Here is a 14,564-nt window from a genome sequence, read left to right on the forward strand (position 1 = left end):
AGCCATAACTGCAACTTCAGGCCGAGAAATGCAGTGTCCCAGAAAGACACAGTCTAGGTCTCCGTTTCTTTGCCTCTTTACTTTTGACATAATGAACTGGAAGAACTTGGGCTGGAGTTACAAAGTTATTGCATGGTCAAATAGCCTCATAAAGGTAAAGGCAGAGACAAGTGAGTAATTAGTCTGTGCTTGAGAAAGGATCTCTCTGGTTTTGAAAGAGACTTACAGTAAGATTGGTTTAAATGGCTACATGTGCTACCATTTCCATATTTGAGCTGCAGCACAGTAGCTGCTTTGTGTATTACAGGGGTATCAGACAAATTGGGCGCCTGTTGCATTTAAACAAATCTGCCGCTGCCATAGACTTCAGTTGAAAAATATCGGCAAGTCAGCACCAAAAGGGCAATTCGGACTTCAAGCGACACCTGATAATAATCGGGTTTTTTTTGCTGGTTTTCCTTTGTATTAAAGCTGGTGACAGAGGGGGACATTCGGGCGCCAGGCGTCACCCAGTAATTATTTTTGCTGCAGGGGGTACATTTAGGGTTAGACACTAGGAAGGAGGTTTGTCGGGGGGAGGGGGGCAGTTAGGGTTAGGCATATGGAAGGAGGTTTGTGTGGGAGGGTCTTAGCATTAGGCACCACCCCGGCTGTCTTAGGGCTAGGCACGACCAGGGTGGGTCTTAGGGTTAGGCATGCCCTGGGGGGTCTTAGATTTAGGCACCACCAAAGGTGGTCTTAAGATAAGGAGGGTTAGGTATCAGTAGTGGAGGGTTCTCTGAAGAAGTAGGTTTAGATTAAGCTCTAGTAAAATGTCAGTAACAATAACAAAGATGAACACTTAAAATAGTAGAGTATCGGCAAATTAACCAATATTCTACTATCGGCACTGTTCCTGCGCCCGTATTTCCATGGTGCCTGAAACTAACTACACATCACAGGACGGTTCAATTACATTTTTTTGTTTTGTTTTGTTTTTTAAATCAAACTACATCTTCGAAGTTTGCCAGTTCAGTATTCTAAAGCACAGGATGGAAATGGTGTTCACCATGGAATAACTTTTTTATTATGTCCTTTATGATGTATGTTCTTAGTTTTTGTTTGTTTTATTTTGTTTGAGCATTCAAATTGTAAAGTAGACCCCAATCTAGCAACAATCTTCCCGAATACCTTAATGAATGAGAAAGGGGGAGTGAAGAAGGATAGAAAAGGGAAGAAGAACGTGCAAGATCAATCCAAAACTTTTCTTAAATTCTCTGTTGTATTTTGCCAGCCCTTATCCCCCTTTAACCACCAGGGATGCTCAAATCCGAATCCGTGTGAATCCGGATAGTTGCTATCCGGATTTCACCCAGATACCTGTGCGGGTTGGTCGGGGGATTCAAGCTTACCTGTCTGACGTCTTCTTCGGTCTGTCCCTCGGCGCCTCCCACGATGCGGTCATGTGACTACAAACACTTCCTCCTTCCGGGTTGAAGGAGGAAGTGTTTTTAGTCACGTGATGCGTGTGGACCGCATTGTGGGAGGCGCCGAGGGCCGGACCGAATAAGACGTCAGACAGGTAATCTTGAAACACCCCCCCCCCCCCCCCGCCCACCCCGCACAGGTTTACTGGGAGATATCCGGATAGCAACAATCCGGGTTTCACCCGGATTCGGATTTTAGCATCTCTATTAACCACTTCCTCTCCAGAGTTTTTTGAAAGTTATTTTTTAACCAATGGCTTTCTCTGGCTGGGAATGGGGTTAACAGATTTACATCGACATTGTTTTACATCTTTTTTTTTTTCTGTTTATTTTGATCATTTACGTATCCTTGTGTCTTCAAGTTATATCCATTCTACATTCAACGATGTTGGATGTAAATTGGGTTTTGTGTGCCTTTTTTTTTTCACTGGGAAAAAATAAAGAGCTCAACAATAAAGACACTTGCATAAAGTCTGAGCATTTTAGATCATAAATGCATTTTTGTGTGTTCTTATCTCAACCTATTGGTGATCAGGTCCTTTGTGATCAGATGATGCAGAAGGGGATGTGATGTCATGTAGTTCTCATGGGTCTCCTTTGAGTGGTTTTAGCACACAAATCCAAGTTATGAGGAAGGGAGGGCACAAATTATGAGAGAGGTCTGAATAAGCAGTTAGACACAGGCTTTTAAAGGATACCCCAACTGAAATGTGACATAATGAGATAGACATGTGTATGTACAGTGCCTAGTACACAAATAACTATGCTGTGTTTCTTTTTTTCTTTCTCTGCCTGAAAGAGTTAAATATCAGGTATGTAAGTGGCTTACTCAGTCCTGACTCAGACAGGAAGTGACTACAGTGTGACCCTCACTGTTACGAAATTACAACTATAAAACACTTTCCTAGCAGAAAATGGCTTCTGAGAGCAAGAAAGAGATAAAAAAAGGGGAATTTCTTATCAGTGAGGGTCACACTGTAGTCACTTCCTGTCTGAGTGAGGACTGAGTCAGCCACTTGCATACCTGATATTTAACTCTTTCAGGCAGAGAAAGAAAAAAAGGAACACAGCCTAGTTATTTGTGTGCTAGGCACTGTACATACACATGTCTAGCTCATCATGTCACATTTCAGTTGGGGTATCCTTTAACTATGATGTGTTGCTAACCAGTGGTGGGCCAAAATTTTGCATCGAAATTCGCAATAACGCATCCTAATCGTAATGTGAAATTCCATGGAAAATCGTAATTTATTTAATATGTAATAGTAATATTTCAAAATTTCGTGTAATTTTTCACATAATTTTTGTGCAATTTTGCGAAATTTTGTGCCGACTTTACTGGTTAATAGCAAAGCCCCCATACATGCTATTGTTACCCAAATTGCTACCTATGTATTGGAGAGTATTGGGTACAAGTAAAAAATTTTTTTTTCAAAAAGACGTCATTTTTGAGAAAATTGATTTTAAATATGCAAAGAAAAATGTTTTTTAAACAAATTTGTTAGGTTAAAAAACATTTATTCTTTCCATTTTGAAAATCGATTTTCTCAAAAACTACAAGGTCTATTTGGAATAGTGTAGGCGAAATGATGAATCACTAAATCAATTAAATTTACAAATCACAATTACGTATAAGCGAAAGTGCAAACATTTTGCGTAATCGTAATTAGCTGATTACAATCATTACTGTTGCTAACACATTCCTATGTCTAAAAACTTGATAAAGGACCTATTGAGGTACGAAACAGACCAGTGTCATCACCACTGTACATCAGTTTTTATCTACAGTGCTGCCCCTAATTATTCATAACCCGGGCAAATTATTACTTAAAGCGGACTATAACCCTACATTTCAACTTTGCTCTAAAACATTATTTACAGCATATTATATGCAACCAGCGTTTTTTTTTTTACTAGACCAGCATTGAAAGGGTTACACACAGAGCTTTAACGTTCCGTGGAGAGAAATGCAGACGCATCCAAAGTTTAGATAGATACATTTAAGTAAACACAATGTAACAAGTGAGGAATGTGACTCTCTGTGTCCGGGAGCTCCTGCACAGTCAGAGTGTGTGTCACGTTCCTCACTTGTTACATTGTGTTTACTTAAATGTATGCTGGTCTAGTAAAAAAAAATGCTGGTTGCATATAATATGCTGTAAATAATGTTTTAGAGCAAAGTTGAAATGTTGGGTTATATTCCACTTTAAAGTTACTTTTATTCAACCAGCAAGTAATTTTTTGACGGGAAATGACATAGGCGTCTCCCAAAAGATAATAAAACCATGTACAAGAGGCATTATTGTGGCAAAAAAATATTTCTCTGCTTTTGAAAGAACACAGTTGTAAGGAAGGGTGATATAGTACCTCTGGTTATATAAGCAATAAAGCTAATTAAGTTTAAAATATATCAAATTTTATTTATCACATATATCAATAAAATACTTTTTTAGGCATAATTAAAAGTAGGGGGAAAGAGGTAGCAGCACGGTCAGCAGAGCACTCACAGAAATAGCAATTATACTCATCTGGTCCTCCGTGGGGATATAATGCTGTTGGTGTATGGACCACTGGACCACAGGCACCAACAGCAACAGCATTATATCCCCACGGCGGACCAGACGAGTATAATGGATACTTGAAATGGACAAGTACTGATTTATTCATATCATGACATGAATTCCTGCTAAAAGATTGGGTTGATATACTGGCCAAAAGTGACCTGCCTAAGAACTTTCTTTCATGTGATGTGCAATTTTGCCATTTTATCTGAACAGTTCACAATATGATGCATACTTTGTATGTGAAGGTACCACCCTGTTGAGCATATACTAGCCCAGTAACAGGACCTCATATTGCCTTGGAGGACTGCATAAGGGGTTAACCCCTGGCGGACATTCACTCCATTTGGTTCATCATACCCATACAGGTTCCAGGGCTCTCTATCTTTTGGAGGACACATCCTCATATGCCATTATTAATGATACAAGGTCGACTGGCACACCATGTCAATTCTCCAAGCAAGTTTATTGTTTGCACAGCATGACAATTGTTTCGGGGCCACGGAGGGTCCCCTTCATCAGATAAAGTGCAGACATACCTGTCAGACATATGTCTGCACTTTATCTGATGAAGGGGACCCTCCGTGGCCCCGAAACAATTGTCATGCTGTGCAGACAATAAACTTGCAAGGAGAATTGACATGGTGTGCCAGTCGACCTTGTATCATTGACATTGGATTGATGTTGCCTTCGCATCGAGACTGAGCACCCAGACTACACACGGTAAGGTGTGCCAATCTTAAACCTGTAATCGCACATGCCATTATTGACTTTGAAGTGCTTAAACATGTTCCAGGGTTTGAGAACTTCCTGCATATGTGCATAATATGTACCATATCAGCAAAACAGTTTTGGAGGACTGCATAAGGGGTTTCTTCTTTCCCCTGGTGGACTACAAATACACTTTGATTTTAATATACTGTTTCCAGGGCTGTTTTTCAACTCTACTCTACAGCAGTGATTTTCTGGTTTCCATATCAACTACCATTTGATGATTGAACTTTTTCTGGATTCTATGACATCTAAAGCCTTGGGGACTTCAAGATAACGAGATTGGAGTTCAATATGTATTTTTTGATATATGTACTCTAGATCAAACAGCTTTTTTCTAACATGGACTGGCCAGTCCTGTATGTCATATACGATAACTTTTTTTTATAGTGAGCTCCGAAATATATTAGTGCTATTTCTGTGGTTACTCTGTGAGTGCTCTGTTGACCGTGCTTCTACCTCTTTCCCCCCTACTTTTAATTATGCCTAAAAAAGTATTTAAATTGATATTCTGTATGTGATAAATAAAATTTGATGTGTTTTTTACTTACTTAGCTTTATTGCATTTATAAGCCTTATATAGCCAGAGGTACTATATCACCCTTCCTTGCAATTATGTTCTTTTAGGCTGCTTTCACAGTGGGACGTTACAGGCGCACGTTAGAGCAGCCTGTAACGCAGCCCACCGCACAGTAATGATAAATCAATGGGCTGTTCACAGTGCCTACTTTGCGTTACATTGTAACTCTAGACGTCAAGAGAAAGTACTGCATGCAGTACGTTATAGGCGGCTAAGCTGCGTTAGACTGCTTGCACATGCTCAGTAATGTTGGGGAGGAGGGGAGAGCGGGCAGGCACATGGCTAATTCATATTCACTGCACTTTGTGACGTGCAGTGTTTACTTCCTGGAGCGGCCGCTTTGTGCGACGATTGGCTGGCGGGACCACGTGATGCCACATGCGTCACAAAGTACGCATCACGGCATCACGGACGCCAGAGTGAGCTGCACAACGCGGCTCGCTCTGATGTCCACATCCAACACCACCAGGCGTTGCGTTAGGGGCACGTTATGCAACCTTAATGTCCCCTAAAACGCAACGTCTTGGTGTGAAAGTAGCCTCAAAGTCTTCTTGGACCTCGGGTCTTTTTGGAAGGGATAACCACTCTTTTTCTGACCTTGGTCTCTAAAATTTCTCAGCTTTTATTTACATTTGAGCAAAAAGTGTCCAGTCCAAAATTATTTATACCCTTCACAAACTGTCACAGTCTGTAGGAAAATCCAAAGTTCTATACCATTCCAAATAGTTTAAGCATCGTACATATGGAGCTTTTAATTCCGCAGAAGCCGAATGAGCATTTCTAGTAATAGGAAGTTGTAGCCACTTTATCTTAATTAACAATCTACAAGTAGCCAGCTGGGTAATGTACTGCACATTGCAGTATGAGTCAGGTGTCTATCAGGCTGAGAAGCAAGGCATACTAAATTAAATCTGGTGTGTTGAGCTCCGCTGCTTGATCTGGTCACAAATTACTCCCACCGTAGTCCTGTGGCATTTCCTTAATGTCATGTCCGTGTCTCGATCAGTCCGTTCTATGTCTTGTCTTCAGTAATAAGCATTTTGACATAGCCTTTTTTTTATCACCCAGCTTCATTTAGTTTCTCTGTCGTCTAATGATCTGTAATATGCCTTTTTTTCTATCTCATACAGAAGCACAGCGACTCCCGTACTATGCCACCTATTGTCCCGCGCGCCTCTTAATTCACTCTGTCTGCACCAGTCACTACTTGGATATTTTCATTACCATTATTATTTGCCTTAATGTTATCACAATGTCCTTGGAGCACTACAGTCAACCAAGGGTAAGTGTGAAGTTATATTTCTCAGCTAGTGCCGCTAATCTCTGGGAAACACGTCCGTAGAACTGTGATGTAGAGCTGTGATGTATGGCAATTTAGTGGGCTAATGGAAAAGGCAATGTTCCTGTCCTGATTACTTTGTGTAGAAGTAAAGATCAGCTCAAGCAGATGCGTCTTTAATACTTATTTTTAAACCATTTATTGACTGTGTGTGTAATGATTGGTTACGAGAGTCATAACCAGATGCCAAGCCAATCAAATGGATTGGAAAACCAAGTCAATTCATAAAAATACTAAGACAATGTAGTGCTGGATTGTCAATCTAAAATCATTATTGGTTATGGTTTTATTGTGTTTTTCATGTCTTAAAATTGAAGCAGCAGGGACAGCCATACTATCTCGGGAAAAACAAACAAACACATATATAAGTAGATAAATACTTGTTCTACTTTCATAACATATGTATTGTACTGCCCACATTTTGATTTCAGTGAATTGTATGTAGTAAATGAAGAGAAAATGGTTCCAGGCATTTTCCATCTTTACTGCCTCTGACTGAAGTAATTTTCTCCCTTAGTCTTTTTTTCTCCTAGAAACTGCACTGACATATCTAGCTTACTTTGTAAACACTTGTGAGCACAGCATAGATCTTATTTCAGCAGCTTCTGGTGAGGTGTATTTCTCTTCTCAGCCTCGTGTCACGCTTAACTGTCCTCAGCCAATCAGTGAGGAGCTGAAATGTGGGAGGGGAGATAAACTAGTATTTATCTACTTAAAAACTAAGAAAGTGTCACTTATCACTTGGTAAATTAGTACAAATGGGAATGTCAGTAGTATCAATGTATCGGTGTTGGTTGGAAATAGATTCCTCTAAAACCTTCTAATTTTAAAATAAACTAAACAAGGTGGTGCATTTGCACACAAAAGGTGACAGTGGGAGAAAGTGGGCTATAAAGCATGCTGGCTGCTGTGGCTAGCTATGCAAAGGTTGAGTAAGAGGTGCACTCCCCGACCCCTCGGCTATGAGCCAAAAATGTAGGTCTGACTCATGTATAAGTCGATCCTATACTTTTATTTAAAGAGTCAGACCTACATTTCTAGACTTATAGTCCAGTGTATGGGGGTAAGTAAATTTGGAATAAGAAAAAAACAAAGATAGCTGCAAAAAAAATCATATTCCAAAAAGTAGGAGGCTTTCAGCCCCTGGTCTTAGTTTTTATGAAATTCTAAAATAAATTGAGAAATCCGTGTACTTTTTTTGTATGAATTTTTTGAGCGCATGAGGTCTCAATTGACATTCTTCTCAAACATTTTCAATAGCCTCAGTCTGATCTTTTTGATGTTTTCTCTTCTCTTTTTCTGTTTGCAGTCTCTTGAAATTGCTCTAAAATACTGCAATTACATGTTTACTACAGTCTTCGTACTTGAAGCTGTGCTGAAATTGGTGGCCTTTGGATTTCGGAGATTTTTCAAGGACAGGTAATTGCTGAGTCCGGTGCATTCAGTAATACTTTGGTGTATCAATGGAGTTGCTTTTAAATCAGCATCACAGTTTCCAAGGCTGGAAAAAAAAATATTCAGTATACCATGTTGCTATGCTAGACAGGAAGGTGAGCAGAGTTTGTAACAGTCTTGGCTTGTGGAGTTGGAGTCCTGACCTCTTGATAAAAGTTGTAGTGTATGTTCTCCTTATGTTTGTGTGTGGTGTGCTCTGGTGGTTTATCCCACAGAAAAATGAAAAAAATTATCAGGTAGTGTAAAAACAGTAAATTTGTTTATTAAAGCTAATGGGAACCGTTTTTTTTTTAAAAAGTCAGATACTCACCTAAGGAGAGGGAGGCTCTGGGTCCCATAGAGCATTCCCTCTCCTCTCTCGGTGCCCGCTGCTGTCCTGGCTCCCCCGTAGCTGTATTCGACCATTTCGGTCAAATACCGCTGTCTCCCGGCCGAAGGGAGGCTTCGGAAATGCTTCGGGAGCCTGAGTGCTCCTGAAGACGGGCCGCTCTACACTGCGCACGTGCGCCCTCTATAATGCACTCGCGTGTGCTCTGCCTGTCTTCGGGAGGACTCAGCTCCCGAAGACTTCCAAAGTCCCCACGGCGGGGGATGCGAACGGAGGAGCTAGTGCAGCACCGGGGGCACCGGGAGAGGAGAGGGATGGCTCATTAGGACCGAGCCTTCCCTCTCCTTAGGTGAGTATCTGACTTTTTGTTTTTTTTAATAGGGGGTTACATTAGCTTTAAAGGAGGTTGTAACATCCAAAAATAAAAAAACTCCTAAAAAATAGTCCCTTAAAAATATATGGTATCTTCTTTTTCCATTAAAAGCTCCCTATTTATCCCCCACATGTATGTTTGTTTTATCCAGTCTTGGTGCCTTTAGAATAACTCAATATTTTTTTTAAGGTACAGTAACAAGCTTACCTCAGCACACAAATAACAGGAAGCTTCCTGTTTTTGGGTAAGATAAGGACACTATGACCAGAAGGTAATTGAATCCCACTTTAAGACACAAACTAAAATTGCAGGTTTGATCCAATTGCAGGTGTTCAAAATAACTAACTACAGTACATACGAGTTTACGATTGGCCTGTTTCTCACACTGGTTACTGACTTTAGAGTTTGTGGTACCTGTGCAATTTGCTAATAAGTTGGTATGTAAAACAATCAGCTAGGTAGAAACCTGTTTAGGCACAGTACTGTTTTTTCTGAGCTTCCCTTAGTAGCATTTGCATGTTAGCTACTGTTTCACTAACTATTTGTTCTTAATATTTTTGTCTTCTTTCCCAATAATTAATTTTTGAAATCCCCTTCCCCCAAGTGTTTTTCAACCCTGCCCTCATGTAGGCTGGTATTGTTTAAATGTCTCAGCTGGTCAGCATGGGAGCTTGGTCACCTGATTAACCATTTCAGGCTGCGGGTAATTTTCACCTTGTGAATCAGAGCAATTTTCACCTCCCATTCATTCACCAATAACGTTATTACTACTTATCACAATTAATTGATCTATATCTTGTTTTTCCATCACCAATTAGGCTTTTTTTGGGTGGTACATTTTGCTAAGAATTATTTTTTTCTGAATGCATTTTCACAGGAATATTAAGAATACAATTGAAAAAATGCATTATTTCTCAGTTTTTGACCATTATAGTTTTAAAATAATACATGCTACCATAATAAAAACCGATGTATTTTTTTGCCCATTTGTCCCGGTTATTACACCATTTAAATGATGCCCCTATCACAATGTATGGCACCAATATTTTATTTGGAAGGTGCATTTTTTTAATTTTGCGTCCATCACTATTTACAAGCTTATAATTACAAGCATATAATTTAAAAATGTTCATAATATGCCCTCTTCACATGCATATTAAAAAAGTTCAGACCCTTAGGTAACTGTTTATGTTTTTTTTATTGTAATTCTTTTTTTCATAAAAAATTGTATTTGGGTAATTTTTGGTGTGGGACATAAACAGTTTTTAAATGTAATAACGTCTGTTTGTTTAATGTCAAATATATGTAGATATAGTTTTACTATTTGGCCACAAGATGGCCACAGTTACAAAAAATTTAATCCTGGAAGCGAACACTCTTGCTTCCAGGATGCGTAAAGTGGATGGGAAACTTTTTTTGTAGTAGAAAGACGGCGGTTTCTGATAAGAAGCCTTTGGTCTTTCTACCGGGGCTTAGATCAATAAATGGGAAGCATCTTCCCATTCATTAATCTCTGGGCTAACGGTGGGCAACATGTGCGCACACGTGCGCACGCGCGGGAGCGTGCAGCAGCAATACAGCGATACAATCACGTCCAGGCAGCATAAATGGTTAATATCCACATGATCCCTGGTGGATCTCTGTGAGAGAGATCAGAAATCTTTCTCCTCTGCCACAACGCTTGATATGGTGGAATCTGAAAACCCCATTTTTAATAAGATATCCCAAACATAAGGTGGGCATGAGCCTCTCATCCATAACATAGACACAGGGCTTTGCAAGAGGGGGAACATGTCTGCCCCCTCTCTTGCTTACATCACCCACCACATGGACCATGTTGTATCGTTCATGTGCCGAGAACCTTGCTAGCCAGATTAGTTATCCCATCAATATCAGCCTGCGTATTGGATAAGGGGTTGAAAGAAGATGTTCCTTTTTCGTATCCATAATACAATTTAAAAATATCAATAATGGCAATATTAAAAATAATGAATAAAAAACAGCTGAGATGACCAGATACTTGCCGAGGTAAACTGTAGAAATGAGCTTGAGTTATGGCACAAGGATGGACGGTTGTACATAGAGGGTGTCTGGACATAGAAGAGGATAGAGGAGAGGGCCTGCTTATGTCATGGTAGCTGACCAAATATGGTAAATGAAAGGAGCAACTGGGTCTTGACCTGGATTTGGGCCTGTTTTAAGCCAATTTACTAAATGAGTATTACGGTGCAAAAAGTAGGACTTTTCGGTCTGTCTGACCCTCCTCAACTGCTAACCAGCCATTTTTGCAAAGACATACTTGCAAATTCTATCGCATAATTAGCATAAAACATACCCACTGAACCCAGTGTGTGTGTTAGTTGGGGGGGGGGGGTACAGGCTAATTCAGCATAAAGGTAAAGTACTCAAACTGAATCCTCCCTTAAGTCCATTAGGAGTAAGAGTACCTAAAATGTTGATCCATCTATTCTCGCTTCTCAATAAGGAGGTCTGGGGCTCCACATCCTGGCACCAAGCCACCTTTTCCAGCACGCACCATTTCAAATCACCAACCCCATGCTTGCAGTCATAGTAATGTCAACCTACTGGCTAGTCAAATTTGGTTTTAGTTTTATGGTTGGGTTTGCCAGCTTTGTAAGTCCTTATGTCACTTCTGTGTTCATTTAGCCTGTGTCTCACCACCCTAAATGTCTGTCTAACACACCCCACACACCACAAGGGCATTTTAACAAGTTATTTTTGTAGTCAATCATGAAAAATATCCCCTACTCTTAGTTCTTGTACCCATGGCCGAATTTAACATAAGGCACTGTAGGGCATAGGCACATGCCTACAGGCGCTTGATGATGGAAAAGCGGCACACTCCCCTTCCCTAGTGCCTCCCTCCCTCCTTCCCTATACAAAGTCCTGAGCAGAGTGTAAATAAGAGGTTAATCTCCCAGCTCTCTGCATTCCACTAACGAGATCTCCCTTCAGTCAGGGACACCTCTAGCTACTTAATATTGAGGGTACCTCTGATTACCCAATACTAAGGGGCACCTGTAGTTACCTACACTGACAGCTGGGGGAGCCAGCACACTTGAGGTATGGTTCGGCAGGGGTTTGTAGGTCTATTAAGGGGAACGCCAAAGGTGCCAGGACATCTGTGCCTATAGCCTCCTGTGATGTAAATTCGGCCTGCTTGTATCTTATGTGGGGTGTGTTTGGAGATAGAGAGAGAAAGAGCACACCCAGGGGTACAGCTGTAAAGGTTTGCCAGCTGGCCACAGAAAAACCTCACCTTAATGTGATGCTATTGTGCCTATACAGGTTACCCAGATTGCTAGAAAACCTGCCCTGAAATGCATTGCATTGGAAATAAATAACCAAGTTAATTGCCAGATGCAATCTCCACCATGTCTTTCCCACACACGTCTCACCAATTAGTGCCAACGCACTGCAGCCCAGCCGCCTGTGGCCTGCTGCAACCCTGCATCGTGCAGACTCGTAGAGCAGCGTGGATACAGACACGCAAGTGTCTAAACAAACCAGGGCTGTGATGTTGGAGTTGGAGATGGAGTCGGAGTCCAGAAGTCAGAGCAATTTTGGGTACCTGGAGTCGGAGTCGGTGGTTTTTATAAACGAAGGAGTCAGAGTCAGGAGTCGGATGATTTTTGTACAAAATCCACAGCCCTGGTAAATATTAGACTAAAGAGTTGTATTCTGAGCCATTTTGGGTACCTGGAGTTGGAGTTGAAGTCGGTGGTTTCATAAACTGAGCAGTCAGAGTTCGGATGATTTTTGTACCAACTCCACACTCCACAGCCCTGAAACAAACAAATAAACATCCTGGAGAGCTTGCTTGCCAATCCACTGCAGAGTGCAGGACATGCACTCAGGAGGGCCACAGTGGCAGAAAGAGGCTGTTTGACCTACAGTGCTGGACCCGGAAGGGAGATGTGATTGATTCAAAGCCTGGCAAGAGGGACAAAAGCATGCAAGCTGGGCATCCTGTATAGAAACACCATCATCACATTAAGCTAAGGTTATTCCATGGCAGGCTGTCCAGCCTTCACTGCTGCACCCCTGAGTGCGCTCTGTCTATCTCCAGATTCTTCCAGCTATGGACGGTCATAAATGCCCATATCGGATTCCGCGGAAATTCTTTCCACCAATGCCAATTTCCATTTTTCTGTTTTTCAATTTTCCATTTTCCCCTTTACGATTTTCCAATTTCCAAGGAGTATTTAATTAGTTGGGGTTTTTTTGCATCAGAGAAAGCAAAAAATAAAAAAAAAAACGGAAAAATGGAAATCGGAAAATCCGTAATCAGAAAAACGCAAAATCAGTCATGGGATTGGTCTAAAATTAATTGCGGTGATCCTGAAAAATTCTGCATTCTCTGATTGGTCCAATGCTTCCGAGTAATTGGGCTAAAATTATTGAGTTGCGATAAATTGGATTTCCGATCCAGAAATGCCAATTTCCAATTAGAAATGCGGTAATTCAATCACGCAGAATTTGAATGGGCAACCCTACTTCCAGCCACTTCCCGGTGGATTTTACAGAGGAGCACCATCTATCACCCTGAACTAATCTGCATTCAGTAACCACTCCGATCACTCCTTCAATTTGCAAACTGAAGTACACCACTTTACTCCTTCGTGGGGTGTGCGACATAATATCCTTTAACTACCTAACGACCGTGTCATGCCAATGGACGTAAACCGGGGGGCAGCCCCAGCACCGCCTAACACCAATTAGCGCCAAGTCCTGGGGCGGGGTTTTGCAGGAAATTGCACACACCGATGTGCGTGCATCTCTGCTTGAATGACGGAGCTCCTCTCCGTCATCAGACTCCCAGCAGCAATCGGCACTAGGAGACTGTTAGACGGCAAAACCACCGTCTATTTACTGTGTACAGCACTGCGATCTAAGGCAGCGCAGTACTGGGGACAGCCGAGTCACAGAGAGCGATCGGCTCATGTAGGCTGATGAGAGCCGTTGGTGGGCAGAAAAGGGGTGGGTGATTGCTTGAGTGCAGATTTGTACGGCCCCCCCGCAGCAAGCTCTTAAAGCTACAGTGGGCTTAATTGTAAAATATAGCCTGGTCACTGGGGGGGGGGGGGGTGCAAGCCTACAGTCCTCAAGTTGTTAATAAGTGGCATAGCTAGAACTAATTGGGCCCCCCCAGAGAAACTTGGGGTCCCTCCCTTCAATGTTCCCTTTCCTCACCTTGGTAACCTTATGGCTTTGGAGCCCAAGGGTCATAAAACAAGTGTGGCCATCATGATTTTCACACCCATAACAAGTGTAGCCACAAAAACACCTGATCTGTACATAGTCCCCTGTATCGGAAGGAGGTAAGATTAGCAGAAGGGGCCTGACAACTCTGGGCCCCCTGCAATCATACTGGCTGCTCACCTCTAGTTACGCCCCTGCCTTTAATAGTGCTAGAACAGTTCTGGCACACATGGTAGACCTGTTACAACCTTGGTTCTGCTAGGAAAGCACACTTCCTAGTTTTCCATGATACATGCACCATAGCTCCCAACTGTCCCTCTTTGGAAGCCCTGACCCTCTGTTCAGCTTTCTTCCTCATTTGTCCCTCTTTCAGGACTGATGTACAGATTTGTGTAAATATATGTATTTTTCTGATGAAAAATGTGTTTGATTAATTCTAAACTTTATTCCCATCCTTTAAATTTATAT

The 14,564-nt window shown here is 41.5% G+C and overlaps 1 protein-coding gene across 2 annotated transcripts in view; it reads left to right on the forward strand.

Moving 5' to 3' along the window:
* Positions 1–14,564, forward strand: part of CACNA1I (calcium voltage-gated channel subunit alpha1 I) — a 614,989-nt gene that overhangs the window by 452,317 nt on the left and 148,108 nt on the right. For both annotated transcript variants that reach the window (XM_068252020.1, XM_068252021.1), the window contains 2 exons: positions 6,509–6,660; positions 8,027–8,136. In XM_068252020.1, the coding sequence (XP_068108121.1) occupies positions 6,509–6,660; positions 8,027–8,136 (262 nt within the window). The remainder of the gene's footprint in view (positions 1–6,508; positions 6,661–8,026; positions 8,137–14,564) is intronic.

This window comes from Hyperolius riggenbachi, chromosome 9, assembly GCF_040937935.1.
Source record: "Hyperolius riggenbachi isolate aHypRig1 chromosome 9, aHypRig1.pri, whole genome shotgun sequence".
Taxonomy (NCBI): domain Eukaryota; kingdom Metazoa; phylum Chordata; class Amphibia; order Anura; family Hyperoliidae; genus Hyperolius; species Hyperolius riggenbachi.